Raw genomic sequence first — 27927 nt, forward strand, 5'->3', positions numbered from 1 at the left:
GTATTCCCAGCTGGTCTCCCATCCAAGTACTGACCGGGCCTGACCCTGCTTAGCTTCTGAGATGAGATCTTGCGTTCTCAGGGTGATATGGCTGTATATATATTATATATATATATGTATGTACATATATATGTTCCCCAAGTATATCCTGATAGTATCTGAACTAAACCCTTTTTTCAAGGGCAGAGCAGAGGGGCAGGAGAACCTCTCTGACCTACTGACCACCCCCTTCTAATCCAACCCAGGTACCATTGGCTTCCTGGCCACAAGGGCTCAGCCTGGCTCCATCCTCGTGACACTCGTATTATTTGACTTAACTATTTGACACTGTTCCGCATCCTTTCACTGCATTTCATCACCAACAACTTTACTTCCTTTCACATTATCTCTGTAAGACCCCGAGCATCACTTCGAGAGGTGCATATATGGTAGCGGGGAGGGGTCCCCGAGCATCCCCCGGGGGGACCGTGCGGCGGGGGCGGGATGCGGCTCCGCTGCCCATTGCACATTCTCTCCGTGCGGCGGCGCTCGGCTCGGCCCCGCTCGGCTCCGCTCGGCTCCGCTCGGCCCGGCCGCACCGACATGGCGACGCGGAGCAGCGGCGGGGCTCGCCGGGCCGCCCCGCTCCCCCGCCACCTCTTCCCGCTCCTGCTGCTGCTGGCGGCGGCGCCCGGACCCGCTTCCACCGCCGCCCGTTCCGCGCTGCTGCTGCGCGCCCCGCCGCCCGCTCCCCGCTCCGAGCCCCCGCGCAGCCGCCGCGCCGCAACGCGCCCGCCCGAGCCCATCCAGGTGTACGGACAGGTACGCGCCCCGCATCCCCCCCGCACCCCAAAGCGCGCGCTGCATCCCACGGGGGAAGCGCGCACGGAGGGCGGCAGCGCTCGGCTCCGGTCCCCCCGCGACCAGTGGGCTGGCGGGGAACAGACCGGGAACCGACCGGGAACCGGCCGTGCCACAGCGGGACGAGCTGCAGCCCCCGGGGAGGGCGGGGATGGGGCTGCACGCTCGGAAAATAACTTCCACGGCTGCCCTGGGCTCGAGTGGGTTCTGCGTGGGGACGGTCGGAGCCGGGTTGCAGCCCTGGCTGCGTCGCACGGCTCGTTTGCTGCCCGCAACTTGAAACCGGTGGACGCTTGTATGTGAGGTGCTGCTGAACTCCCACCTCTCCTCCTGCCTCTCCCAAAGTCATCTCACACTAGGGACACTGTTGGATTTGTGGTTGATACGTGCGGGTTTATTCCCCCCCAAAAAGCGAGCATCGGTGGCTGCTCGGTGGCCAAGGGCACACAGGCTGCTGTGTCCCCTCTGCTGGGTCACTGGGTGGGAAAGCGAGTCCCGGACGGGGCTCTTCACCTAGAGATGCTTATGGCGAACGTTTCTATGCTCGGAAGCCAAGCAGAGGGAGGTGACATTGCTTTTTGTGCGGCACCGTGCCCTTTTCCATCAAAAGGGCTCCTCTCTGCATTTCTCATCTATCCTCCATTGTGCCTTGAAAGGGGAGAGAGGAGTTGCTCTTCATAGAAGAACATATAAACTCCTATCCCTGAGCGTATCCCAGCACAGTCTTGATCCGCTGGCAAGTTTTGGTGCCAGGACTATTACGGCATCCTTTCGCCCCCCCCTTCTCCACACGACCCTCGCTTTAAGGTTAGTGGGGGATTGCACTTCAGCCTTCAGGAGTATACTCCGTTTTTTAAGTATTCACATGCTACACGACACTAAGCTGCCCCGCTTGACCCTCCTTTGCTTTCACTGTGTCCCACCACATGCCCAAAAGGCACCGGTGCTGCTCCTAAAGCTCTGCTCCGGATCCCCCATTTAGAGCATGAGAAAAGCTGCTCCTACTCCCCTTGCAAACCTGCTTCATCTCTTCTGCCTCCTCACCATTTGTCTGGTTTTAGCATAACACAGCTAGCTCAGTTTAGAAACAGATACACTCGTCTCCCATCTACAGAAAGACGTTTGTAGGGCTTCCCTTTCCATCTTCCCGGGGCTTTGCCCAGCTCGGATAGAGAGTTGCTTTGGCACGAGCAGCCTCTATCGCCTGGACGTGCAGCGGGAGAGTGCGGTAACCCTGGTGCTATCCAAAACATGCCTAAAAGGACGCTATGGGAGTTCTACAAAGTTTAACACTCTTTGGTGTTTCCTCTTTGCCTTGAGGGGATTTGCCTGCAGAACTGAGGGCTCCCGTTTCTGCCGGGCACGCAAAACCCACCTTTCCCGCTGCTCTAGGGCAGGGCGCAAAAATCATATCACAAGAAAGACTTTATTGGCACTAACCAACATTTCTCCTGAGCAAAATGGTGCTTCAAATCAAGGTCTGCTTTATTAAAAGGAAGGAGAGGGAGCCCACGTGTTCCAGGCACTGATACGGATCTGACTGCACAGATCTACTAACGCTTAGGAAGCCAGAGAGCCCGTATTGGGGGTCTCGCGCCTCCTCGCTCAGATTGGGGGCCAAGTACAGTGGCCCACGAGGTCGGTGCTGCCTGTTGGTGCCGTGGGTGGTGTTGTTGGGGACAGCACCGAGGAGGAGGAATGCGTCACGAGGAGGGGAACAAAGTCCAAACCCTTTGTGGCACCTTCCAAGCCAAGTGGGGCTTACTCAGCAACACCAGCAGCGGGCTCGGAAGCCTCTTGCTCTAGACACCAAAGACAAGGACAAAACATTACTTGGATTCCTCGACCGCTGATCACATCCTTGCCAGGCGGGCTCGCGCAGCTACAACAAAACCTTTTGGCAACCACAAACAACAAAACCAGCAGCCTAAACCTCTGCGTCTTCCCGGCATTTCCCCAGCTTTCCTAACGCCTAAGCACAAGCAACCCAGACCAAGCGCACAACTCCAGACACTGTCAGCTTGGAGACAGAGCTCGTTTTGTTCCCTTGCACGGCCCTCACCTCTATGGGACTCTGGATGCGCGATACAATGGACAGACTGTTGTGAAGCTGGCACCGACACGTGATGGTTCTTTTCTAGGATGCACGGACAGCATAGAAGCATCCTCAGAGCAAGACAACTGCTGCTGGGGCCGGCAGTGCTCCCCGAACCCCCTTTTGCGACCTCGCACTCCTGGTCTACTGAGGGGGCTGCTCATCCGCAGCGCCGCAACAGCCTCCGTGCTCCTGCCCACACATCCCCGCTCACACCTGCACGCTCAGCTCTGGGATCTGACATTTCTACAGTCCATCCCCACCAGCCCACGTAAATCACACCCCCCTTTCCTGGGGGAAGCCGCCCATGCGCTGCATCACCTGCAAGGACTTCACTGCAAACGAGTTAAAGAGAAGCAGCTGCTTGGAGTGCCTACCTGGTGCTGGGTCACTGTCCTCGGTCACTGTGTCGCTGCCTGTCTTGAGCGTCCTGTTGTAGCCGCAGTGGATGGTGAGAAGCATCAGGACCTCAGGCTGCTGGTCCTGAGGGGCGGAGAAGGAAAATCACGGTTATGGACAGTATTTACGCTACTGGGCTGCAAATACAGACATACAGGTCTACCCTTTATCTGCAGACATACCTTTCCCTTCTTTGCTTGTCCAAAACCACACAACTCACCATAAACCTTTGCTGTAAGCTTTACTGGGACCAAGTGCGTCTTATCTAACTGCTGTGCGGCCAGCTCGCCCTCCGTGCCACCTCGGCTCCTCAGCTATTGCCTCCACGCATCCCTGTCCCCGGCAGCTCTCATTGCCGACTCTCACATCAGCTCTTCCCTTTTGCTCCTGGGGGACCGAATTCATTGCTCTTAAGCTTCCTGTTTCCTCCTTACAACCTCTGAGGATAAGGACCGGGTTTTCCACATTTCTAGGCCAATTGCTGCAAAATGACCTCTCATCAGTCCACCTGCTGGACTTTCCTCATTGATGAAGACTTAGAATGACCTTCTCAGCTACTAGCGCTTATTGTACCCCTGCATTAAAACCAACGTGGTGCCTTGATGCCACTTGGAGATCTATATCTATAGGACAGAGTTTTTCAACACAACCAAGAATTTGCCTCTGATTTACACCACTGCAATGACTTTGTGTGGGACAAGTTACCATCTCTGTGAGGCAGAGCACCAACAAATGCAGCGATGGGGAGCGCTGAGATGCTGAGGCTTCTCATCTTTTGAGACCGTTTGTGCATCCTGGATAGAGAACCCACCTTATCTCTCTTCCCTCACAACCTGCGCATTGCCAAAGAGCCTTTTCTTCCTTCAGACAACATACAAAGCGCTTTGCAGGATAAACGCCATCCAGCTATGCGAGCATAGACATCAATCGCGCCGCGGCGGAATTGAACCGTGCTTAATTTTGACCTAGTTTGCCAGCCTGGCAGAGCCCTTCCCACATTAGGCTTTAACCTTCTGGAGGTGCCCGGGGGGTGATGGCGCATCCCTGGGGTCCTGCACCCCACGGCTCTTCCTTCCTTACTCCTTTTGGGAGATCCCTCTCCCCATTGCATCTGCTGGGACACAGACGTCCCTTTCCCTCTCTCCTACAAACAGCATCTCCGTTGCCAGTAGCAGAGAGAAAACAGCCCCGCAAGCAGATGATTTCAGTATTAACCAAATTACCGTGAGCCTGGCGCTCTCTGAAATGAGTCACCTGTGTTTCATATCAATGATTTCAGACCCTGGCATTTTCAGCCGAGCCACAAGCAGCGCTCCGGCAGGCGCAGGCTGCCTTTTAAAATATCACGGCAGGGCTAGAAACAGACGCTGGGGAGCGGAGCAGAAGGTGCAGTAATGAAGCTTTAGTGGGAACGCGGCGTGCCAGGAGCGCCGTGGGGCCCGTGGCACTCGCCGCGATGTTGCGTAAGCCTCGCCGGGGGAGGCGGAGGAAACGGGGACAAAAGCTTGTCCGCTGCGGCTTCCAGCGAGCCGGAACGGCGAGGAGATGGTGACAACACCTGCGCTTTACAGCCCGAGCGGCGGCTTCATGGCTGACCTGTTTAGGTGCAGCTTTCTTGAGCCGCGTCCTCCTTGCCCTGCCTAACAGGTACATAGTGTTTAGCTGGTTCCTCCTATGGAGGCACCTCCTGACAGCCTTGGAGCTGAGATCTGGGCTGCTGGCAAAGCTTTGACGATTTTGGCAGATGCAGGGGCCCGTTGGTCTCCTATACCCTCCCTTATTGACCCATATTAATCACCTATTCAGAAATTCCCTAGAGACTGCATTTGTTTGTTAGGCATCCCATTCTCACCAAGAAACCAGAATGGGAAAACACAGCAATGATCCCTAGCAGTCTTTTTTCAGCACGCCCCCATTTGCACAGCATCGAGCCCCTGGGTATTATTTGCACCATGCCACCTCCTGATTAACACCAACAACCTGGGTTAAGCTGCAGTCGAGTCCTATAGCTCGAGCACTAACTCTTGACAGAGGTTGACTCAAGCAGTTCACTCCTGAGCCCGTTTGGGACTGAGAACGGCCCCTAATGCCGCCCTGACACTTGTCACTGCATGTGGGCGCAGACACCACACGTGAATTATTTCTGCTTGCAGTTCGTCACTGCTACCGGTGTGAATGCAGCATGGGGAAGTCACACTTCCCACGCAGAACACCTCTCCGGTGGCTCGAAGGCTCGGATTAAAGTTTCTAGAGATGGAAAGGACCAAGATATCACCGTCATGCCTGCCAGCGGCCACACGAGGTGCCCACAACAGTCACTCATCTCCCGCACCCTTTTGGAGCCTGGGACTTCTGCTAAAGCTGCGGTTTGTCACACGCTGAACTTGGTGACCAAAACCCTACCCCGACCTCTCAATTCAGGGCATGAGCAACCAAGAGGGATGCGATGGGAATGGAAAACGGTGCTTAAGCGTTGCAGGTGCTGAGTAAGCCGGGTTTGGGGTGCTGGAGGAGTTGGACACTGCACAACGCGCACCCTGCTCTGCTCACCTATGGGTGGTCACCACCTTGGGACGCTTGGCAAGGCGCCGCTGCCATCTCAGCTCAGAACCACGTCCCCAGATGACATTCCCCCTCCCAGCCCTGCCCAGGAGCTCCTACCTGCTCTGGGACGTGCTCCCGTGGATCGGCAGCTCCGGGGCCTCCGTTCTCTCTCCGCTTCCACAGGGGGTTTATTTATGGAGAAATACTGTGAACGAAACAAACAACACTAGCAGCATTTAACCAGAGCCACCAGCAGCCTGCACTATGTCTTGGTCCTCCTGGACTTCATGTGGCACTTCACATATTAGGAGGACGAATTACAATTTCGTGCATATTTCATATACACTTAATAACTTGGCAAAGACCCAAACCCTTCCCTATTAAGTGGAATTTGTACTAAATACTGTTTCTATTAGGCATAAGGTTCCCCCCATTAGGGGAGTCTGTGGAAGCGACTTTGTCCCAGCAAGCGGGGCGGGGTTACTGGTGTCGGGAATAACAACAACCTTATTGCAAAGCTGTTTCACTGGAAACACCCCGCTCGATGAGACCTCACGTGCAGTTCGTTCGGGGCACAACGAGAGCACAGACTCAAGGTCCCGTTTGTTGCTCCTCTGAGCCCTTCGGGACTCCGCATCGCTCCAAAGGGCCATAGGGGGCTGCTCAGCACCAGGAACCGGCGGAGCCAAACGTGTGGGGCTCCTAAACCTGAGATAACGCTGTGTTCACCTTTCCCAAGGGACTTACAGTGTAAAGGATCCTTTGGGTGGTTTCTCTCTCTATACACCCCTCAGTAAGACATACTCTTTAGCTCCTACACGTTCTGCTCAGCCTCAGAGCTGCAGGAGAGCCAAACCTCACCTGTGTCCTGTTCAACCTTTATGTAGGAGCTCTGCCCTAATTAGGCTCCTGTGGCTTCTAATGAGTAACAAGACATATCTGGCTCCTCCAAGCCCAGATGTGCTGCCCCTGGTTTCTACCTTTCACTGCACCTCCCAGGTCCCCCTGCTCTCGGGAGGGTCTCTCTGTCATTGTGAGCGCACGGGAAAAGGCACTGAAGAGATTTATTGCTGTGCTTAAAGCAGAATGTGCAGGTAGGAGCTTTGTGTGGTTTTCCTGGGTTTGAAACTGTCCTAGTCTGGGATTTCTTGCTGAGTGCAAATGGCAAGTGAACTGAAGTAGCCACGGTGGCCATGGGGCTGAAGGGAGCCGGGGAGGGAGCGTGTGGGGCGGAATGGGCGCATCCAGGCTTGGAATCGTTGTGTGGGGCTTTCCTGGGGCAGGGTTGCTGTCTTCTGTCTCCGATTGTACAATTCCAGGCCCCCCTCGCTGTCCTCGTCTCTTCCAAATAGCAGCGACGCTCTACACAGACTAATAAACTGAGCCCCTTGCTTGAGGGTGGCGACCTCAGTCCGGGTGCAGCTGGGAACCCCCAAAAAACTGCATGCAAAATAACTAAAATAGACTTTGATGGGGTTATTCTTTGTTGTGCTTTTAAAGGAGAGGAAGGGGATTTGGGCTGGGAGCGCAGAGCTGTTCTGGATTGCAGACCTCAGGCTGTGTGTGGGTTGTCTCACCGGGCATCAGCACATCCTTCTTCTCCGCCCTGTTTCCCTGCATCCTTTCATCGCTGCTTTATTTCCAGTGGCCACACAAGCCTGCGGCTGCCTGGCTTTGTAGCTGATGCTGCTCTCTGACCGAAATCTCTGCTGCCTTTGCTGTCCGGGTGCTCTGGGGTGCTCTGCTCGCTTTGGGGGCTCTGGCCGGGCAAGCGGAGGGGCAGCCCCCCTGCAAAGTTTGGCATTTTTTCTTGTATTTATTCCCCCGTCCTTGTGTGAGCCTATTGCATAAGAGGGATTTGAGGACTTGTGTTTCGCTTGCCCTCCCCCTTCCAGAATAAAGACCTCGTTTTTCCCAGCGTTTCATTCGCCGGGCGCTGTCAACAGCTCAACCAGCCCCCGGCGGCGCTTTCGCTGATCCCGGGAGCAGCATCAGGCCTAAGAAGGGCTTAGCTTGTATTACAGCTTCCGAAGGCCGTGAGCTTAGGGGTTCCCAGCTGCACGTCTGCTCCTGCGGCGACTGGGATGTCTGTCTGTCCGTGGCCGTGCGGTGCGGACACCGCGCTTGTGCGGAGGCTCCTGCACCCCCAGCGATGCCGCGATCGTTTCCCCGTAGGAACCGTCCCCCCGCGACCGGCGCCGTCACACAGACAACACACACACAACGGGAAAAATGGGATCGCCTACAACCGCCTTTATTGTGGAACCTGGCACATCCTTTTGAGTACAAAAATCCCGGTAGAGAGGTGACTGTTTCCCTAATCAGCCAAGATTTCACATCACTTCTTGACACTTGGTCACGGTTTTTATCCTCATCATACCTCCAAATCCCTTGTATAAGGGATAATAAAGGGAAAAGGAACCCCTTTAGGTGCATTTTGGTAACATAAAGTTTGAGAGATGCTGTTTATATAGGGCCATGATCTAATGTCCCCTCCTCTTTAACTCTTTGGTGGCTTGTGGCAAATGCCTCTCCGAGGTGGCCGCGGTGTGACGCCAGCCCTGACTCGGTGGCACTGTCTGTGTAATCCCTGTTGGGTCAGCAGAGGTTTCCAACCCCTTTGTGCTGTGCTTTACATGGGGGGGCATAAAATGAGACCGCGGAGGGAGGTGGGACTGGGATGAAGGCCCAAAAACCTCAGAAAACGGTGGTTTGATTAAAATTCCCACCGCCTGTGTGTTTGCGAGGAGCGGTGGTCAGTCGGGTGTTTGCCCTCTTGACGGCCCCTTTTCCTTGGTGTTGCAGGTCAGCCTCAATGACTCCCACAACCAGATGGTCATTCACTGGGCGGGAGAGAAGAGCAACGTGATTGTGGCTTTGGCCAGAGACAGCCTGTCTCTGCTGGGTCCCAAAAACAGCGACGTAAGTGACGCAACCTGGTGTCGTCCTGGAGCACCTTCTGTACCGGGACAGGTGTTGGCGGCTGCTGAGCTACAGCCCTGCGAAAATGAAATAAAGGCCCATCAGTTTGAGTTCCAGAGGCATAAAAGATAAACTTTTACTATCCTCTGTGATTTGAGCCCTGGGAGGCCGACTCAGGCAAACCCTAAGGCTTTTCTTCCCTGTAGGTCTCAGAGTTTTTACCAAATCTGACATAAGAGAATCCAAAGCTTTGCGCTTTTCCCACTGGGGCTTCTCCTCTGCAGGTTTACGTGTCGTATGACTACGGGAAGAGCTTTAAGAAGATTTCGGACAGGTTCACCTTCGGCGGGGGGAACAGCAGCGAGGTGGCCATCGCCCAGTTCTACCACAGCCCGGCCGACAACAAGAGGGTGAGGAAGATGCGGCTCGTACGAGGGGCTCGTACGCTGCTGCGCCTCCTGTACGGCTCACCGACGCTTGGGGACACCGGAGTGCGGCTGGAGAGGGGGCGGCTGGGGCCGGCAAAGTCTTCTCCTCCAGAGTTTGCCCTCCCAAAGGCTTCCCTGGGGCGTGTACCTTTCTTACTGCCAGCCCCAGTTCTGCTCTGACCTCCTGCAGTCTGACAACCTGCTTTCCCTCTTCCTCCCCAGTATATCTTCGTGGATGCCTTTGTCCCTTATCTCTGGATCACCACTGACTTCTGCAGCAAGATTCAGGGCTTCTCGATTCCCTTCCGAGCTGCAGACCTCCTCCTGCATGGCAGGGACCCCAACCTGCTCTTGGGCTTCGACAGGTCGCATCCTAAAAAACAGGTGAGCGGTTCTGCTTAGGAAAGGCTGAGGAAGCTGGAGAAGAGGAGACTGAGGGGGGACTCATTGCTGGGGATCAAGATGGAAAGGGGCAGTGTCAGGAGGATGGAGCCAGGCTCTGCTGGTGACAACCGGGGACAGGACAAGGGGCAATGGGCGCAGCGGAGGCAGGACTGAGCTCTGCGGTGTCGCTTGCGGGAGTGTGGTTTGGCTTTGGATTGTGCATAACAAATGGCTTCTGGGATACAAACACTTTTTCTCTGCCCTGGAGCTACCGGCGACAGCGTGAAAATAATTACAGCACCTTCAGATAGACATGGGCAGCGCGAGAAAAACTGGAGGTGAAATAGTCATCACCCAGCATGTGAATGGGGACAATCGAGGGACAGATGGCTCGGCCCTGATATTTAGCCTTGATTATCACACTGCACAAGTACATTATAACAAGTTGGTTTTATTTCTGAGTTAGCGGCAAGGTAAGTGGGTCAACAGACAGTAAAATATTCTACTGATAAGAGACTAAAGGGCAGTTTTTACCTGTTTTAGTTATTCTTCTGCAGCCATAAGGATTGCTGGTGCTCTGGGCAGCTGCTATGAAAGGACAAGTCATCAAAGTAGTTCCTGGTTCTGTGATGGACGCACGTCCATCCTGCCTTTGCTGCCTGAGGTTGGGTCTCTTAAAGGGCTGGGTCTGTTTGGTCCCACTGGACTCTCTTTGTCGTTGCAGCTCTGGAAATCGGATGATTTTGGCCAGACCTGGATCATGATCCAAGAACACGTCAAGTCTTTTTCTTGGTATGTATCTAAGTGTGTTCCAGCCCCGGCCGCCCGCTCCCCTCGCCCAGCAGAGCCCCTGCACCGTGGGGACGTGCTCCACGTTCCCCCTGCTTCTTACACACTCACCCCGCTTCTTGCAAAGTCTCCTTGTACTCCCTGGTGCTTTCTGCATTGCTCTATGAGTACTGAGGTAACACCACCACCTTTCTTGCTCCTTCCAGGGGAGTAGAGCCCTACGATAAGCCAAACACGGTGTACATCGAGCGCCACGAGCCTTCGGGGGCTTCGACCGTCATTCGCAGCACCGATTTCTTTCAAAGCCGAGAAAATAAAGAAATAATCCTGGAAGATGTCGAAGACTTCCAGCTCAGGGACAAATACATGTTCGCCACAAAGTCTGCGGTAAGTACCGCGCGAGCAATTCGCTGCCGAGGGGGACGGTTGATGCTTTTTGGTACAGTACACGGCCACGGCGGGGAATGCATCTAAAGTGCAGCGAGAGCGTTTCCTAGGGATGCTCCTGTTGCTGCAGCCTTCCCGCCTCGCGTTCCGCTTGTCACACAGGTGTTGTTCGCACACCCTCGCGCTTCCGTGGACACGCAGCAGCACCTCCCGATGCCGCTGTCCCGCGGGGGCGTGGAGCGCCGTGTCTGCAGGCTGGGCAGAAGTAGGTCAGGCTGCAAAGTGCTGGGACCTGGAAAACACCCGGGGAAGATGGACGGTGGTAGAGGAGCTTGGGGATGCGGCTTGGTGGTTTGGAGGCCACTTGTCAGAGGGGATTACCATCAAACGCGCTCTGGCTCCGAGTAGCTTGATGTGCTCCAGCCTGGCAAGGGAGCGGAGTTTTCTGTTGCTTTCCCTAAGAACAGAGGATGTGGGTGAGCAAAACTGGAATTTGGGTCCCTGTGCAGCCTAATCTTTTTGCAGCCGCTGGCCAGAATCAGATGAACCTGAAAGAAAGCTAGAAAGCATTGGTGCTTCCTAGTCCTTTCTAGGTGATCAGAGACACCCCACCGGATGCATACAGTCCTATTCCTTCTATAAGTTAAAGAGCAGTTTTCTTTTTAGAAGACACGACCATTGCTTGTCTCCCGCTGCTACCATCGAGTCTGTTTTTAGGAGCTGCCTTTGCCACATAGGGTGACTCCTTGCAAAACTGCATAGGGGGTCCTGGATGGGAAGTGGTGAGCGTGTCACCTCCACCCTGACGCTGCCAGGGGACCCGCTTGCAAAGCACTTTGAGTTTGTCACAGGTGTCTCTCTCAGACAGTAAAGCCAACAACTCTTTGGGCCCATCCCCTTGGCGTTACGCCTGATTCGCAGCCTGCTGCGGTCTGCAGGAGGTTTTATCTAGGAGGTTTTATCTAGGCTGGCTGGTGGTGTGGAGCAAAATGTGGGGGGTGAGCTCTGTCTCTGCCAAGAAACCAGCAGACCCGGGGGGCTGCGCCCTGAAAGCCTGGGGCTGGATTCAGTCCAGACCTTCCCAAGCGTGAACTTGATTTGGAGGCTCCTCAGAGATGTTTCTGCTAATGGACAGCGCTGAGGTCTCATCACGCTTTCTCCTGCAGCTCCAATCAACAATATTACACGAAACAACATGAAAATCAACCAGGCCAGTGGGAAAAACAGGGGCTAGGAGGGGGGCAGCCTGGCTGCACACCCCTGGTTCGGAAATGACAGCCTCAGGTCTGGGACCTGCCTTCTGCTCCTCACCGTGGGAGATGCGGTTGCTTGGCAATCTGGAGCCTGGCAAAACCAGGCTGCTTATTTTTGGAGCCTAAATCTGGGTTTAGGCTCTTAGCGCTGACATCCACTATGAAATAGGTTGCCCACAGCTTTTTACTTCTTTTTTTTATTTTATTTTGCACTGGTGCCATTCACTTTGTAGAAATCGTTACAAATAGGAAGGACAGGGCAGCCTGCTCTGCAGAACAAGGGCACATTCAAGCCAGCCTCCTTACCTGCACACGAGGCAGGTCACGTCCCAGCCCCACGGTCTGTGGATTTGCCCTGGTATTGCATTTCGGCTGCCGCAGGAAACAAGGGTGTTTTGGCAGTGAGAGCCGCTCCTGACGTGTCCCTCTGCTCTGCCGCAGCGTTTGCAAGGCACCTCGCAGCCGCCTTCGCTGCAGCTCTGGGTTTCCTTCAACCGCAAGCCGATGCGCGTGGCGCAGTTCGTTACCAAGCATCCAATTAAGGTAAGTGGTGCTTTCCGAGCAGACCTTTTATCTCCCTCCTTTTCCAAGGGTGCCTTCAGATGTCAACAGCGCGCCTCTGCGTTTTGATGGGTGCTGCAGGGCTTGGAGCTGGGGAGGGACCTCGGATGACCCTGCTCGGGGGTTTGGCTGAGCAAAACCTCCTGTTAAGGTTTGTTGAGGTTTACAAAATTGAACTTGAGCATTTCAGGTCTCTGGGGACATAGCGGAATACCCAGGGCAGTGTGCAGGTCCAGTATAGCCCTGGAAACAGGCAGACACCGACTTGCTCCAGCACTGGGGATGGAAGCTGGTGGCAAAGCCCTGATACCCAGAGAGTGGCTGATCTTGGTGCCCACCTATAAAAAGCCTGCTCACCTGTCATTTGCATCCCAAAGGAATATTACGTTGCCGATGCCTTGGAGGACCAGGTGTTCGTGTGCGTCAGCCATGATGACAACCGTACGAACCTCTACATCTCGGAGGCAGAAAGCTTGAAGTTCTCCCTGTCTTTGGAAAATATTCTTTACTACAGCCCGGGAGGAGCTGGGAGTGACACCTTGGTCAGGTAACATAGAGTGTGCTTAATCACCTGCAGTAAATGAGAACATCAGTCAAAAATCAGTAGTTTTTTGCCGCGTTTGATCGAAGTGTTGCCCTGATCCCCAGGCCTGACAGTGGCCTGCTCCCAGACCCTCAGAAGCTGTGGTTCCTGGAGACCACCTTCACATTTCCGTGCAGGTATTTTGCCAACGAGCCCTTCGCTGACTTCCATCGTGTCGAAGGCGTGCGGGGCGTCTACATCGCCACCCTGATCAACGGCTCCTTCAGCGAGGAGAACATGCGCTCCGTCATCACCTTCGACAAGGGGGGCACATGGGAGCTGCTGCAGCCCCCGGCGCAGACACGCTATGGGGAGCAGATAGATTGCGAGGTAGGGGGTGGGAAGGGGCAGAAACCCCCACAAAGTGAGACCACACCTGGAATCTTGTGTCCAGCTGTGGCCCCTCAGTTCCAGCAGGACAGGGAACTGCTGCAGAGAGTCCAGCGCAGCCACCAAGATGCTGCAGGGAGTGGAGCATCTCCCGTGTGAGGAAAGGCTGAGGGAGCTGGGGCTCTGGAGCTGGACAAGAGGAGACGTTTAGAGCCACAGGTCCAAAGGGGTTGAAGACCAGATTCCCCCGTTGCCCATGAATCATCCCCGTGATGCTGAGGAGATCATCCCCTAGGCACTTAACGTGTACCAGTTAGTGCTGGAAGTGGAACGGCTCAAATCACTCTCCTGGAAGAGAGAATAAAGTTGAGAAGAGGAGACTGAGGGGGGACTCATTGCTGGGGATCAAGATGGAAAGGGGCAGTGTCAGGAGGATGGAGCCAGGCTCTGCTGGTGACAACCAGGGACAGGACAAGGGGCAATGGGTGCAAACGGGAACACAGGAGGTTCCAGTGAAAGAGGAGAAGCAAGTTGTTGGGGTGAGGGTGGCAGAGCCTGGCCCAGGCTGCCCAGGGGGTTGTGGAGTCTCCTTCTGTGCAGACATTCCAACCCGCCTGGACACCTTCCTGTGTAACCTCATCTGGGTGTTCCTGCTCCATGGGGGGATTGCACTGGATGAGCTTTCCAGGGCCCTTCAACCCCTGACACTCTGGGATTCTGTGAAAAGTAGCTAAACTGGCAATCCCAGCATGAGGGAGTCCTTCCTTGCCCTCCCAAGCAGGACTGGGTGGGACGAGGGCACCGGGGGTTAATGTGGCTGTGCTTTGCTTCCCCAGTTGTCGCAGGGCTGCTCTCTCCACCTGGCCCAGCGCCTCAGCCAGCTGCTGAATTTCCAGCTGCGGAGGATGCCCATTCTCTCCAAGGAGTCGGCGCCGGGACTGATCATCGCCACCGGTACCGCTTTCCTTCCCTCAGCTGCGCGGGGGCCCAGGGCGCGTGGTTGCCGGGATGTGAGGAACCTGGCAGCGTCTAGTTTGCATACACAGGTTACAAAAGTGCAATTAAACAGTGTGTTTTGCTGTCTCTGCTGCAGTCCCTATACAGTAATTACAGCGTGAATTTTTTACTGCGGCATAGTTACATGAGAAACCTTGCCTGCTTTTTCCTGATCCTCTTTCCTGCTCTAATCCACATGAAGAATTCTTGAGCATACAGAAATTCCTGTTTATCGTGCTGTTCTCCCGAAGAAAACACGTACTTTGTTTCATCATATTTGTAGCCATAGGTTTTTCCACAGCTGCGTTTCATCCTTGAAAGTCTTTAAAATACTTGCTTTACAAGGGATTAGTTTATAGCATGAAAAACCAGCTCCTCAATTGCTAATTTGCTTGCAGGAACAAAGCAGTTTAGAGGTGTCTGGCTTAATTGTAAGCAATCACTTTGCATTACTCACAAATTTCTCTTGTTCTTCTAGGGTCCGTTGGCAAGAACATGGCAAGGAAAACCAACGTCTATGTCTCGAGCAGTGCTGGAGCGAGGTGGAGAGAGGTAAGGCTTGCTGGCTTGGCCAAGGAGCTCGTGCAATGTAGATGGATGTTGACAGTAACCTCCAAGAGCTGTAGCGATAAGGGGATGGATGTTCCTTGAGACCGAGGCACAAAGGTCTTTAGATGAAGGACCAGATGGGAGGCGAACCCCTTGGTCGTCTTGGTGAAGGTGGTAGGTTCACACATAGGAGAGTTCCCTCTTTCATTTCTTCGTTTCAACTGGCAGGACTTGCCCCCAGCGCGGTTTATCTGGCCCCTTTTAGAAGGGACTGACAGCCGGGACTTTGCATGTGAAAGCGTCTGGAGAGGCTCCGGCACCTTCCCAATAAATGGAACGGTGCCCTCGGTTTATGGGGAGTTCAATGCTGTTTACTAAGTGGGTGTTCTGGTCTGCGGCGGTACTTGTGGTCTGCCTGTGCATTCCGCTCCAAGCGCAATACGGCACTTTGACATCTGCAAGCTATTTAAATTAAACAGCCTCCTTCTCCTCCCGTAAGTGCTGCGCGGGCCGGGTGAACGTCTGGGCGGCTGCAGGGCGGTGGGGACACGCCGCAGGTCTGGCTGCTGCCAAAGCCGCCCGTGATTCAGAGCGGGCACCTCCGAAACCCAGCTGGGGGACCAGTTCTCCCTGCGGAAACCTTGCGGCAACGCAGGAGAAATCAGCCGGGGAGGGGCATCCCAGAGCCAGGTGCCGGGCTCCCCTGGCTCGCCGGCAGGTTTGCGCCAAAGCGCAATTAAAACATGCCGAGGAATCGTTGAACCGCAGTTAACGGCGTCGAGCTCCTGGGTTTTTCCGGCCCTTTGTATGGTGAGCGGAGGTGCGGAATGACCCGGCCCTGCGGCTCCTTGGCCGAGCGGTGTAACACAACTCCCTTCTCTGGGCTTTGCCAAGCCCGTTGCTCTCCAGATCACTGAAAAGGAACAATGCATTCGGTGCCCTGTGCAGGAAAGTCCCTGAGAGCGTTAGCAACCAGGATCAGGCGTGAACGTGTTCTCTGTTTCCATCCTGAGCTGCATTGGCCTCCTTGGATGATGATTTTGTGATGATGGTTAATAGATTGAGCTGGAGATGACTCTGAAATACAGGTTTCTGTCCATGGGATGGAGGTGTGAACCATCTCCGGTGCTTGTCTTGCACACCACGGCTCCGCTTCTCTTTAAGCATTCCAGAAACCTTACAGCCCGACAACCAAACTTACCCGCAGTCCTGGGAACTTGGGGAGCGTGGGGAAAGCCGCGCAGACATGACAAGAGCTGCAGTGTGGTTAGTAGATCGAGGTGTCCCTTCCAAGCACTGACATTCTGTGTGGTGGAGTCCAGCTCTGTGTAATGGCGCTTGAATTCTTTCCCCGCACGTGGCACAGGAGGAGCAGAGTCTGGTACACGCTGCTGCTCTTCAACACAGCTCTACATTGAGGGAAATTGGTGTGGCTGCTCTTAACAGCATATGTTGGTCCATAAACACTTGAATATCTGGTGCCTCCACATACTTGGCTTGGCCGCGGTGACCCGAAGCGCTGGTCGGGCAGCATTGCTGATGAAGCACGCTTTCGCAACAAGCTTTTCCCTCAATTCTGCACCCCTCAGCACCCCTTCTCTTCCAGGCGCTGTCAGGACCCCACTATTACACCTGGGGGGACCACGGTGGCATTCTCGTGGCCATCGCACAAGGCACCGAGACCGACCAGCTCAAGTAAGCGGCAGGGCAGGGGGATCGCCACCGCGCTGCGGCGGGCAGCTCTCTCAACGCTTTCTCTCCAGATACAGCACCAACGAAGGGGAAACCTGGAAAACCTTCACTTTCTCCGAGAAGCCGGTGTTTGTGTACGGCCTGCTGACCGAGCCTGGCGAGAAAAGCACCGTGTTCACCATCTTCGGCTCCTACAAAGAGAGCGGCCACAGCTGGCTGATACTGCAGATCAACACCACGGACGTGCTGGGTGAGGGGATGGGTGATGGGTCCCATGCTAAGCTGTCCTGTTTAATCATCTAAGGCTATTAGATTCTGCTGACGTGCACATGAAGTTGGGCACCTAAATACCCAACGAGCGCAGAGAAAACCTTTGTTCTCATGCCCTACATCCTGTTTGCCAAAAGAGACCCCAGAGAGATGCCCTCGAGTCCCGTTAGCTCCGTGGGAGCTCCTGTGGGGAACCACCATCCGCTTTTGGGAGCCCGGTCCCTCGTGGACATGGCTGCTGAAGGTGCTCGTGTCCCCTGCGCTCGCACTGTCACCCCCTCCCTCCTCACCGAGGGATTTGTTGAAAAGGAGAAGGGAAAAAAAAGCCTTCTGAAGGCTTGTGCCCATGAATGTTTTATAACCCATTTCAGCTTTGATTGTAAGGCAGCGTTTTAATCAAAGAGCAGTTAAACCCAACAGAGGAATCTGCCTGACTGAGATTTATAACTGATTCCCCTGACGTTTTGTTCGGAACAGATCTGTTTGGTAACTAGAACGACTTCATTGAAATGAGGCATCGCAAACGCGCCGTCGCCGTGACAGAGCTGCTTGTTGCATCCTGTCACCGAGCGCCGCTGCGTTGTGCTCTGCCCTTTCTCGCCATCCCCAGCCCTGTCGCTTCTCTTAGGGGTCCCCTGCACTGAGAACGACTACAAGCTGTGGTCACCGTCCGATGAGCGAGGCAACGAATGCTTGCTGGGGCATAAAACCGTTTTCAAAAGGAGGACTCCTCACGCAACCTGTTTCAACGGGGAAGATTTTGACAGGCCTGTCATGGTGTCCAACTGCTCTTGTACAAGGGAGGACTTTGAATGGTAAATACCAATTACTGCATTGTAAGTCTGAGATAAATATCTCTGACCAAAGTGAACAAACATGTAATTTACTTAGCTCTCGATATCACTGCTTGATTTGATAGCAAGGAGGACTGAAAGCAATAGACTGAAAGCATCCTTTCATTAATCACGGCGCATGAGATTTAATTAATGTCTTTAGACCCTTTCAGAAGCCTCTAAAAGGTTCCATAGAAGAGGAAAGTATTGTTATTCCATCATCGTCTTTCAAATGATGGTGCCCGATATCCCATCACATATAGAGATCCTCCACTAAAATGCTTAGTGACCCTTTAGCTGCAGGGATGCGACTGGCCCTGCTGCATCATTTCACCTACAATTTGCACATTACTGACTCTGCACAGCTCTCAGGATTAGGAAACGCTCTGGCAAACAGATGCAAAGGTTTGGTGTTAGTAAGTTAGTAAGGATGGGGGCTCAGACTTGCTCATCCCATGCTGACACAGCCTGGAAAGGGGTCTGGCTCATCACAAGCAACTGGAAATACTTTGGGTTCTTACAACTTCTATGCAAAATCAGAGCAGAGTAATAGAATAGCGTGGTTGCATTTTTTTCTTCTCCCACTCCTTCCCTATATGTTTCTTCTTGCAGTGATTTTGGCTTTAAACTGAGCGATGACTTATCATTAGAAGTTTGTGTCCCTGACCCTGAATTTGCTGGAAAACTGTACGACCCACCAGTCCCTTGTCCTGTTGGTTCAACTTACAGGAAGACTCGAGGGTATGTGCTGCACTTGGGAGGGGAACCTGACCTTCCAAATGCTGGGGTTTATCGTATTGGTGATTAAAAAAACCTTAACGACCACAAAACCCACACCCTCCATGAATGGCCGTAAACAAACTGTGTGTTTGGCTATACATTGCAACTAAGCACTACCGCTTATTCTGGCTGCACCTGATTGCATGTTAATGGTTTCTGTGACATAAATTGTCTGCCTGTATATCTTGCAGATACCGAAAGATCTCTGGGGACACCTGTACAGGTGGAGACATCGAGTCGCGGCTCGAAGGGGAGCTGGTCCCGTGCCCGCTGGCGGGTGAGTACGTATGGGATTGGTTCAGGCTTTATTCGTAAAACCTTTGGCACAAATTCCCAGAGGGCTCTGAGACAAAACCTGTGACACAGGAGCCGAGATGCCTCGCTGAGTTACAAATCCATCATCTCCTGTTCTGTCTGGAGGCCAAAGAGCTTCTGAGGGGCCGCTTGGGAGCAGCTTCAGCTGTAGCAGGCTTAACCCAACCAGAGGGACACGAGTTAGACCTAAGATACCCCCAAACCCTTGGGAAAATACCACTCTGAGACAGGCCACCATATGGACTCAACAACGGCTATTTGGGGCCAGAGAAGGGCTGACGCTGCCCTTCAATCCCCATGTACATCCCTGCCAGACTTCGCCTCCATCCCTGTTTTCTCCTCTCAAACGTACGAGGCACCGCAATGGTCTCATGCCTCTGCGCTGCCAAAGTGATTTGCATTCTGCTCGTTACAGCTTTAATTGAATCTGCCGTCATGAGCTGCGTGATTAGCACACTGCTGCGCAGCAGCTCCCGAGCGAGCCCGAGAGACGGAAGAGGCTCGGGAAGGGAGGTTTCCCTGCACCGTCCTAAGGTTTTTCAGGGCACCAAAGACACACCAGGTGCCAAACGGCTTGGCGGGTGCTTGGGGAAGCGTTCCCTCCGCTGGGATTCACGCCAATGCCGTGCTTTAGTTTTCCTCCTCGTTGCGAGCCCGACATGTTCCTCACCCCTCCGAGCCCTCTTGAGCTATTTGGAGAGCTGCGTTAGTCATGCTGAGAAGGGCCCTGCTGATTGAAAAAGAAACCTGCGGTCCCCACCGGGCTGGGCTTTGAAGTGCCGTGTTCCCACAGTATTTGCTGATCGTCTTCAGCTACGTGTTGGCTCGCGCCGTGGAAACACTTTCATGTACAGTATCAGTTTCGCATCTCTGTATAATCTCGTTAGGGGTGCACAGCCAGAGTTTCTTACTGACATTAGCTTTACTCATTAATAGCATTATTGGACTTTACCGGTAGTGTGCTAATGCCCAGGAGACCTTGTGCTGCACCAGGATCCCATTACGCTCTGTTCTGTGCAAATTGCTAACAAAACCCAGTCTGGGATATTTATGGCGGTGCCGGTGTCCCCTGGGACTTGCAGATTTACATCACTCTAAACGAGATTTTTGAGGAACAGGACATTGGTGTTTTGTTTCTAATTGGCGTCATGCTAACGTGGGAAGGAAGCGGGCATGATGGCTTTTGCCAACCTTACCTTCAGCCCCAGGAACTAACAGGGGCACGAGCGCGCACGGGACCTGCATAAGGCTATTAGCGTGTTCTCATTAACTTAATCCCGCTGAGACAAAGAGCCTTTGCCTCCTTTACGCTCAAGCGCTAAAACCTGCAGTCGGGAATAAGAAAAACAAACGTGGAGCCTAAAAGGGCCAGAGGTGCCTAAACAAGGCGCTCGCTGTTCTTGCAGAGGAGAACGAGTTCATTCTCTACGCCACCCGCTACTCCATCCACCGCTACGACCTGGCGTCGGGCGTCAGCGAGGAGCTGCCCCTGGCCGGGCTGCGCGGGGCTGTCGCCCTGGACTTCGACTACGACCACAACTGCTTGTACTGGGCCGACGTCACCCTGGACATCATACAGGTGAGTGGGGAGCGCGGGGGCCACCGCGGTGCCGGGGGCGAGCGTTCCATACACACCCTGAAATACAAATGTTTACCTGGGGTGCTCCTCCTCACCGCCGTTGCCTCGCATGCCCGACCGCGGAACTTCCTCCTCTTTAATTCTGATTGGTTTAACTATTTTTTTCAGCGTCTTTGTCTCAACGGCAGCTCTGGGCAAGAAATAATCATAAGCACCGGGCTGGAAACAGTGGAAGCTTTGGCCTTTGAACCTCTCAGTCAATTGCTGTACTGGGTTAACGCCGGGATTCCCAAAATTGAGGTATGGCTGTGCCCACCCCTGCTACAGAGAGCTTGATTGTGTCAGTGCATCCTTTTGGCGGCTGGACCCCAAGCTGGATGCTGCCCTGAACTCTCCTTACTGATGGGGTGTTAGTGAACACTGCCCCATCCCGCACGCCACTTTATTGCATCTAATGCAAACAGGGCTTTGGATCTAAATGCAAATATGATAACATTCAGCCCTGTGTACCTACAGCAAGGTCAGCTTGTGAAGCCAAATCGCATGGTAAAAATGGGGGGGGAAAGCCACATCCTCACACAGTACACACAGCCCGAGCAGGGCACAGCCGGAGCGCTGCTGGTCGCTGGCTCACACAGAAATGTCAATACATACACCCATCTATTCTCTTTTATCACCTGCCTCACCGTGACTGCTCCCTGTGCCCACAGCAGCTATTTTATCAGGGAGCTGTAACTACCTGCCACAGATTTCCTGTTGCTTTAACCAGTGCAATTACCCTCCGCGTTGCCTGCAGTCAACACACCCCTCCTGATTGTGGTTGTGACTCTAGGTTGCCAATCCAGACGGAGACTTGCGACTCACCGTCCTCAATGCCTCCATACTCGAACGACCCAGAGCCCTCGCTCTGGTTCCCCAAGACGGGTAAGAAAGCGAACGTTGCAAACAACTTTTCCTGCCAGTAGAATCAGGTCAGGGGGGGAAGCTGCAGTGACCCTAATACAAGAGCCAAATGAAGTTACATCTTTCTAAGTACAGCTGTGCTGCAAATGTAGCGCTAACAAACCTTTAGCTGTATGCACTGATGCAAATCACTTCAACGTGACATAATATGCACCACAGAACCTGCAGCTAAATAATAAATAAGCCTCTGTGCTGCACGTAGATCTGGTGGTGGTGGTGGTCACTAGATTTGCAAAGAGCTGCCTTTCCAAATACATGCCTTGCAAGAGATGTGGAATATAAAAGTATTCAAACCTGTGCTTCATAAGCTGTTTCTTTGATGAGCTGTGTTGTTATCATTTCGAGTAACCTCTCTGGCCGCCGGCAGGTTGATGTTCTGGACAGACTGGGGAAACTCCAGAGCTGGCATTTACAGAAGTGACATGGACGGCTCGTCGGCCGGGTGCATCGTTTCGGAGGGCGTGCGCTGGCCAAACGGCATTTCTGTGGATGACCACTGGATCTACTGGACCGAAGCCTACATGGACAGGATCGAGAGGGTCGATTTCAACGGACTGCAGAGATCTGTGATCCTGGACAGCCTCCCTCACCCCTACGCTATTGCTGTATTTAAGGTATGTGTGCGGCATTGCTCCCCATAGAATTGTTCTGCTTCCGAAAGACCTTTAGGGTGCTAAGAGCAAAGCCTCTGTTTCAGAATGAAATCTACTGGAACGACTGGTCACAGCTGAGCATTTTCAGAGCGTCCAAAAATAGCGGCTCAAAAATGGAGATCTTAGTCGGCCGATTAAATGGCATCATGGATATGAAGATCTTTTACAGAGGAAAGACAACAGGTAATCGCGTGAGTGTGCAGATGATCTTTCCTGTGGCTTAGGAATGTGTTCATCTCCCATTTCCACCAGCCCATCCTGGCTCGCATTTCATGAGCCTGATTATATCCCCATTTCTGCAGGGATTGATGCATTCGGGCTCCTGTCGTAAGGGATGTATTTCATGGGTGATGCACCCAGCTTGTGGGCTATCAGAAGAAATACTCCCTTATGAAGGAGGAAGCCCACAGGGCACTGCAGCTGTGGTGGCACTTTAGTTCGGGTCACAGACCACGGCTTTTCGATGTGCAGTGTTGTACTGGGGGTGGGGAAAACAAGCTCAACACTCAGTGCTGCAGAGCTGGCTCCTAACAGGGCTTGGAAACCAAAACACGGGGTGATGGGTGAAACTGGGCTTCCTGCAATGCCTCCAGCACTCTGTCCCCTTCCTCGTGCCAGGGGAGAACGCCTGCATCGCCAAGCCCTGCAGCCTGCTCTGCCTGCCCAAGTCGAACCACGGCCGGAGCTGCAAGTGCCCCGAGGGGGTGTCCAGCACCCTGCTGCCCTCAGGGGAGGTCAAGTGCGACTGTCCTCATGGATACGTCATCAAGAACAACACTTGCGTAAAGGAAGGTAAACCCAGGCTTGGTTCTTGCGGCTGCTTTGCATTCTGCCGTTGTAAGAGCAGGAACTTTCGGCTGTGCTTTGGGAGAGGAGGAGTACGGCCTGTCTTCTGAATACAATGTCATGCCTCAGCTTGGGTTTGTTTTCTCTTTTGCACCAGAAAACACGTGTCTGCCGAACCAGTACAGATGCTTCAATGGGAACTGCATCAACAGCATTTGGCAGTGTGACAACGACAATGACTGCGAGGACAAGAGCGATGAGAAGAACTGCCGTAAGTGTGCTGCGGTTGCATTTGCCTCTCCGCTTTTAGACGTCTGCATTGCACCTGAGATGATGCATTTGCACCTGAGATGATGGTCTGTGCTCCCTTCATAGTCACGGAGAGCGAGAGCCGCTCTGGGGGTGCAAATGGTCTCCTTGAGCACACATTCGCATCTAAATTGGGGATTCGTGCCAATCTCTCCCCCACAACCAGCTCAGCGCGAACGTCTAAAATTTGGTGAGACTGATGCCAGTTCTCATATGAGGACACATTTGTCTCTTGCAAAAATTGTCTTCTGAAGCTACTGGGGGCCACGGCCAGTGCTGAGGTAAAGAGTGCAGATAGAAAGTGACTTTCTGACTTCATTGCACAGACTTGGGCCTCTGGTTAAACCACTAAATCAAGGAGGTCACCTTTTCCAGTGACATTAGGGACTGACACCGCATGCAGGAGGGGCAGATGTTACAAGGCTTTGCGGAGCCTGAAGGGTTTGGGCTAGTGCACTGTGGTAAAAGGCCTGTGTTTAAAGAAAGGAACTGGTGGAGAACCAAGTGTTCCTGGAGAGATGCTATTTATGCCCATTTTGTCCTGATAAAGAACTTATTTTCCTGCCAACACCAGTAAGCAGAGTTCCTAATAGTGACATTAAAATACAGTAACAGTAACCCAAGTTCACAGGATGCTATCTCTATCAGTTCCCTGCACTAAGTGCACGCGCTCAGGCAGCAGTAACTGTTGTCTGACTGTTGTCTAACCACAACCTCACCCTCCTCTTCCTCTCCATCACGTTAAGCCACCACCGTGTGTGATGCCGAGAACCAGTTCCGCTGCCAGGGCTCGGGGACCTGCATCCCGCTGTCCTACAAATGCGACCTGGAGGATGACTGTGGGGACAACAGCGATGAGAGTCATTGTGGTGAGAGCCCTCATGCACGTCTCCTTCTCTGACCCCGTGAGAGGGTGGAGAGCCCTGCAGCACTGCAGGTGCTGCTCAGAGATACCGTAGGGTAGATGCACAGGAGGCGTTTGTTCACAGAATCCCAGAATGTGAGGGGTTGAAGGGCCCTGGAAAGCTCATCCAGTGCAATCCCCCCATGGAGCAGGAACACCCAGATGAGGTTACACAGGAAGGTGTCCAGGCGGGTTGGAATGTCTGCACAGAAGGAGACTCCACAACCCCCTGGGCAGCCTGGGCCAGGCTCTGCCACCCTCACCCCAACAAGTTGCTTCTCCTCTTTCACTGGAACCTCCTGTGTTCCAGTTTGCACCCATTGCCCCTTGTCCTGTCCCTGGTTGTCACCAGCAGAGCCTGGCTCCATCCTCCTGACACTGCCCCTTTCCATCTTGATCCCCAGCAATGAGTCCCCCCTCAGTGTCCTCTTGTCCAGCTCCAGAGCCCCAGCTCCCTCAGCCTTTCCTCACACGGGAGATGCTCCACTCCCTGCAGCATCTTGGTGGCTGCGCTGGACTCTCTGCAGCAGTTCCCTGTCCTGCTGGAACTGAGGGGCCACAGCTGGACACAAGATTCCAGGTGTGGTCTCCCCAGGGCAGAGCAGAGGGGCAGGAGAACCTCTCGGACCTACTGACCACCCCCTTCTAACCCACCCCAGGTCCCATTGGCTTCCTGGCCACAAGGGCCCAGTGCTGGCTCATGGTCACCCTGCTGTCCCTAGGACCCCCAGCTCCCTTTCCCCTACGCTGCTCTCTAATAGCTCATTCCCCAACTTACACTGGAACCTGGGGTTGTTCCTGCCCAGATACAAGAGTCTACACTTGCCCTTGTTACATTGCATTAAGTTTTTCCCCACCCAAGAGGCTGATAAACAGCAAGGTGGCAGCTCTTGGTCAATCGGGTCTAGAGATGAGGCAGGAAAAGAGGCTTTCAAGACCAGTCTGCTTTGCAGGGTTGTGTAGCTGTCACCTCTGAGATATTAGCCGCCTCTCCTCAGTCGATAGCCCCTGTAAATCTTTCCTCCTCCTCTCCGCTGGCCCTGGCACCATCTGAACTGCGTGTGCTTGTTTGCAGAGGCTCACCAGTGTAGAAGCGATGAATTCAGCTGCAGCTCCGGGATGTGCATTCGTCTTTCCTGGAAGTGTGATGGTGATAACGATTGCAGGGACTGGTCTGATGAGGTGAACTGCACTGGTAAGCGCTTTGACGGGATCGATAACCTTCTGTGGCTGTCAGTCGTTTCTTAAAGCCTTGAGGTGCTGTACAGACATCAGCCGATGTCTCGTGCCTCAGTTTCCCTGCCAGGCAGCATCAACTGTCCTCAGCACCCCCTGTAAAACTCATGTTCCTCAGCAGTCTCCTGAGGATAACACCTACATAGAGCCTTCTCCTCATTAGAAAAGCCAACACAGAACAATGTAAGAACAAAGACAAACACCTAGAAACCAACCAAGCCAAAAACCTCAGTATTTGCATGAGAAGAGAGTTCTGAGAGTAGGCAGCGCTTCAGTATTCCGAGTGCGTGGCTATATGAGGAGGTTTAATTTATATTGGTACCACTTATCTCTCATATGAGTTTCTCCAGAGAGAATTAGTACAGGAAAGGAACCTACTTCAAAAAGCATATCGGGTCTGTAAAGCCTCAAGTTGAAATTATCTAAGAGGATCACCATTATTTGAGAAACATTTCATCTGACTCCACCGTCTGCAATTATTGCTCTTATCTAAAATAATTACATTTCACACTGAATACCTAATAGAATATTACTGACACAAGATTGTAGTATTTTGAAATATCTGCAAAGTGCATGTCACTTGCTAACCTAAAATTCAGTAGCATGCGATTTAATTAAGTTGAACACAGCTTTTCTTCTCAATAACGACAAGTGCTTTCCTGGTTGAAGAGCAGCATTTGTCTCTAAAGTGACAACATAGCCCAGACTTAACTGAGATACCCCACTGGCAGATATTTTTGTAGACAGGAGAGAAGGAAAGCCAGAGCCCTACTCCCTTGGAAACCCAAGGAGGTTTGTATTTCTAATTTGCTTGGCAAGACAGAAGAGCCTTGTCTGCCTTAATTAAAGGCTGTCTCTGAGCCTGCTCTACCCTGCACATGGGACTGGGCTGCTCCACCAAGTGTTGCTCGCTGTGATGTTTCTTGCCATCTCCGGCAAGATGCCACCGCTATCACCTTTGCCCACACGTGGCAAGAACCGAAATCAAATGGAAAGAGGCTTCTGACTTGGGGAGAGCTTTGGGGTGGCTCGCTAGCCTCCAAAAGCCACCCCTGAGGCAGGGCAGGCTGGTGAGCGAGTACGGCACAGGGGGAAAAAGCCTGTGGAGTGAAACAGGGAGAATCACAGAATCCCAGAGTGTCAGGGGTTGAAGGGCCCTGGAAAGCTCATCCAGTGCAATCCCCCATGGAGCAGGAACACCCAGATGAGGTTACACAGGAAGGTGTCCAGGCGGGTTGGAATGTCTGCACAGAAGGAGACTCCACAACCCCCTGGGCAGCCTGGGCCAGGCTCTGCCACCCTCACCCCAACAAGTTGCTTCTCCTCTTTCACTGGAACCTCCTGTGTTCCAGTTTGCACCCATTGCCCCTTGTCCTGTCCCTGGTTGTCACCAGCAGAGCCTGGCTCCATCCTCCTGACACTGCCCCTTTCCATCTTGATCCCCAGCAATGAGTCCCCCCTCAGTGTCCTCTTGTCCAGCTCCAGAGCCCCAGCTCCCTCAGCCTTTCCTCACACGGGAGATGCTCCACTCCCTGCAGCATCTTGGTGGCTGCGCTGGACTCTCTGCAGCAGTTCCCTGTCCTGCTGGAACTGAGGGGCCACAGCTGGACACAAGATTCCAGGTGTGGTCTCCCCAGGGCAGAGCAGAGGGGCAGGAGAACCTCTCGGACCTACTGACCACCCCCTTCTAACCCACCCCAGGTCCCATTGGCTTCCTGGCCACCAGGGCCCAGTGCTGGCTCATGGTCACCCTGCTGTCCCCAGGACCCCCAGCTCCCTTTCCCCTACGCTGCTCTCTAATAGCTCATTCCCCAACTTACACTGGAACCTGGTGTTAGAACCTGCACTCCCAGCAACCTCTTGCCCCCGGGGCGATCACTTTGCTCTGGAGCTGTCCTGGGACCTGCCACGGCACAAACTCCTGGTGCAGGTGGTGGGAACAGGGGTGCATGGCCCAAGTCGGGGCACCTCACACTCAGACGTTCCCCGGCTCTGGTTCCAGCAGTATCCCACACCTGTGAGGCCTCCAGCTTCCAGTGCCAGAACGGCCACTGCATCCCGCAGCGCTGGGCCTGCGATGGCGACACTGACTGCCAGGACGGCTCCGACGAGGACCCCGCAAGCTGTGGTAACGTGCAATGATTACAGAGGGGGTTCTGCCATGGGGCAGGAGGGATTTCTATAAACTCACCAAGATAAACCTGCGGCAAACTCAGGGGGCTGATTCCCACCCCTCCAAAAGCAGGCAGACACTTGGAGAAGGCAGCTAGTGCCATGCCAAGGGGTTTTGTAATTAACTAAATGCAGCTTTAAAATAAACCGGCATGACAGCCACCCAATTCTGAATTCCAGAAAAAAAGTGCAACGGCTTCCAGTGCCCGAACGGCACTTGCATCCCGACCAGCAAACACTGCGACGGCATCAACGACTGCGCCGACACCTCGGACGAGCAGCATTGTGGTGAGTGGCGCGGCATGGGGGCTGCCGGGGGCTGCCAGCCTTCACCGCCTGCCAAAGCCTGGCTGGCTGGGAGAAAAGCCCTGCTCA

General features: G+C 53.7%; 1 protein-coding gene across 2 annotated transcripts in view; it reads left to right on the forward strand.

Moving 5' to 3' along the window:
• Positions 1-582: 582 nt before the first annotated feature.
• Positions 583-27927, forward strand: part of SORL1 (sortilin related receptor 1) — a gene marked incomplete at both ends in the record, with an annotated part of 42516 nt that continues 15171 nt past the window's right edge. Inside the window, 27 exons of one of the 2 annotated variants that reach the window (XM_080358012.1) lie at positions 583-801; positions 8684-8800; positions 9085-9210; positions 9451-9612; positions 10337-10404; positions 10608-10788; positions 12483-12584; positions 12980-13149; positions 13323-13515; positions 14352-14469; positions 14990-15063; positions 16667-16755; positions 16824-17002; positions 17651-17837; positions 18468-18596; positions 18827-18912; positions 20357-20529; positions 20698-20829; positions 21362-21453; positions 21860-22106; positions 22190-22328; positions 22764-22937; positions 23089-23202; positions 23987-24109; positions 25220-25339; positions 27383-27508; positions 27733-27840. In XM_080358012.1, the coding sequence (XP_080214138.1) occupies positions 583-801; positions 8684-8800; positions 9085-9210; positions 9451-9612; positions 10337-10404; positions 10608-10788; positions 12483-12584; positions 12980-13149; positions 13323-13515; positions 14352-14469; positions 14990-15063; positions 16667-16755; positions 16824-17002; positions 17651-17837; positions 18468-18596; positions 18827-18912; positions 20357-20529; positions 20698-20829; positions 21362-21453; positions 21860-22106; positions 22190-22328; positions 22764-22937; positions 23089-23202; positions 23987-24109; positions 25220-25339; positions 27383-27508; positions 27733-27840 (3748 nt within the window). The remainder of the gene's footprint in view (positions 802-8683; positions 8801-9084; positions 9211-9450; positions 9613-10336; positions 10405-10607; positions 10789-12482; positions 12585-12979; positions 13150-13322; positions 13516-14351; positions 14470-14989; positions 15064-16666; positions 16756-16823; positions 17003-17650; positions 17838-18467; positions 18597-18826; positions 18913-20356; positions 20530-20697; positions 20830-21361; positions 21454-21859; positions 22107-22189; positions 22329-22763; positions 22938-23088; positions 23203-23986; positions 24110-25219; positions 25340-27382; positions 27509-27732; positions 27841-27927) is intronic. The other variant, XM_080358013.1, reaches the window with a different exon arrangement.

The sequence above is a fragment of the Nesoenas mayeri genome (assembly GCF_963082525.1).
Source record: "Nesoenas mayeri genome assembly, chromosome: 22".
In the NCBI taxonomy this organism is placed as follows: domain Eukaryota; kingdom Metazoa; phylum Chordata; class Aves; order Columbiformes; family Columbidae; genus Nesoenas; species Nesoenas mayeri.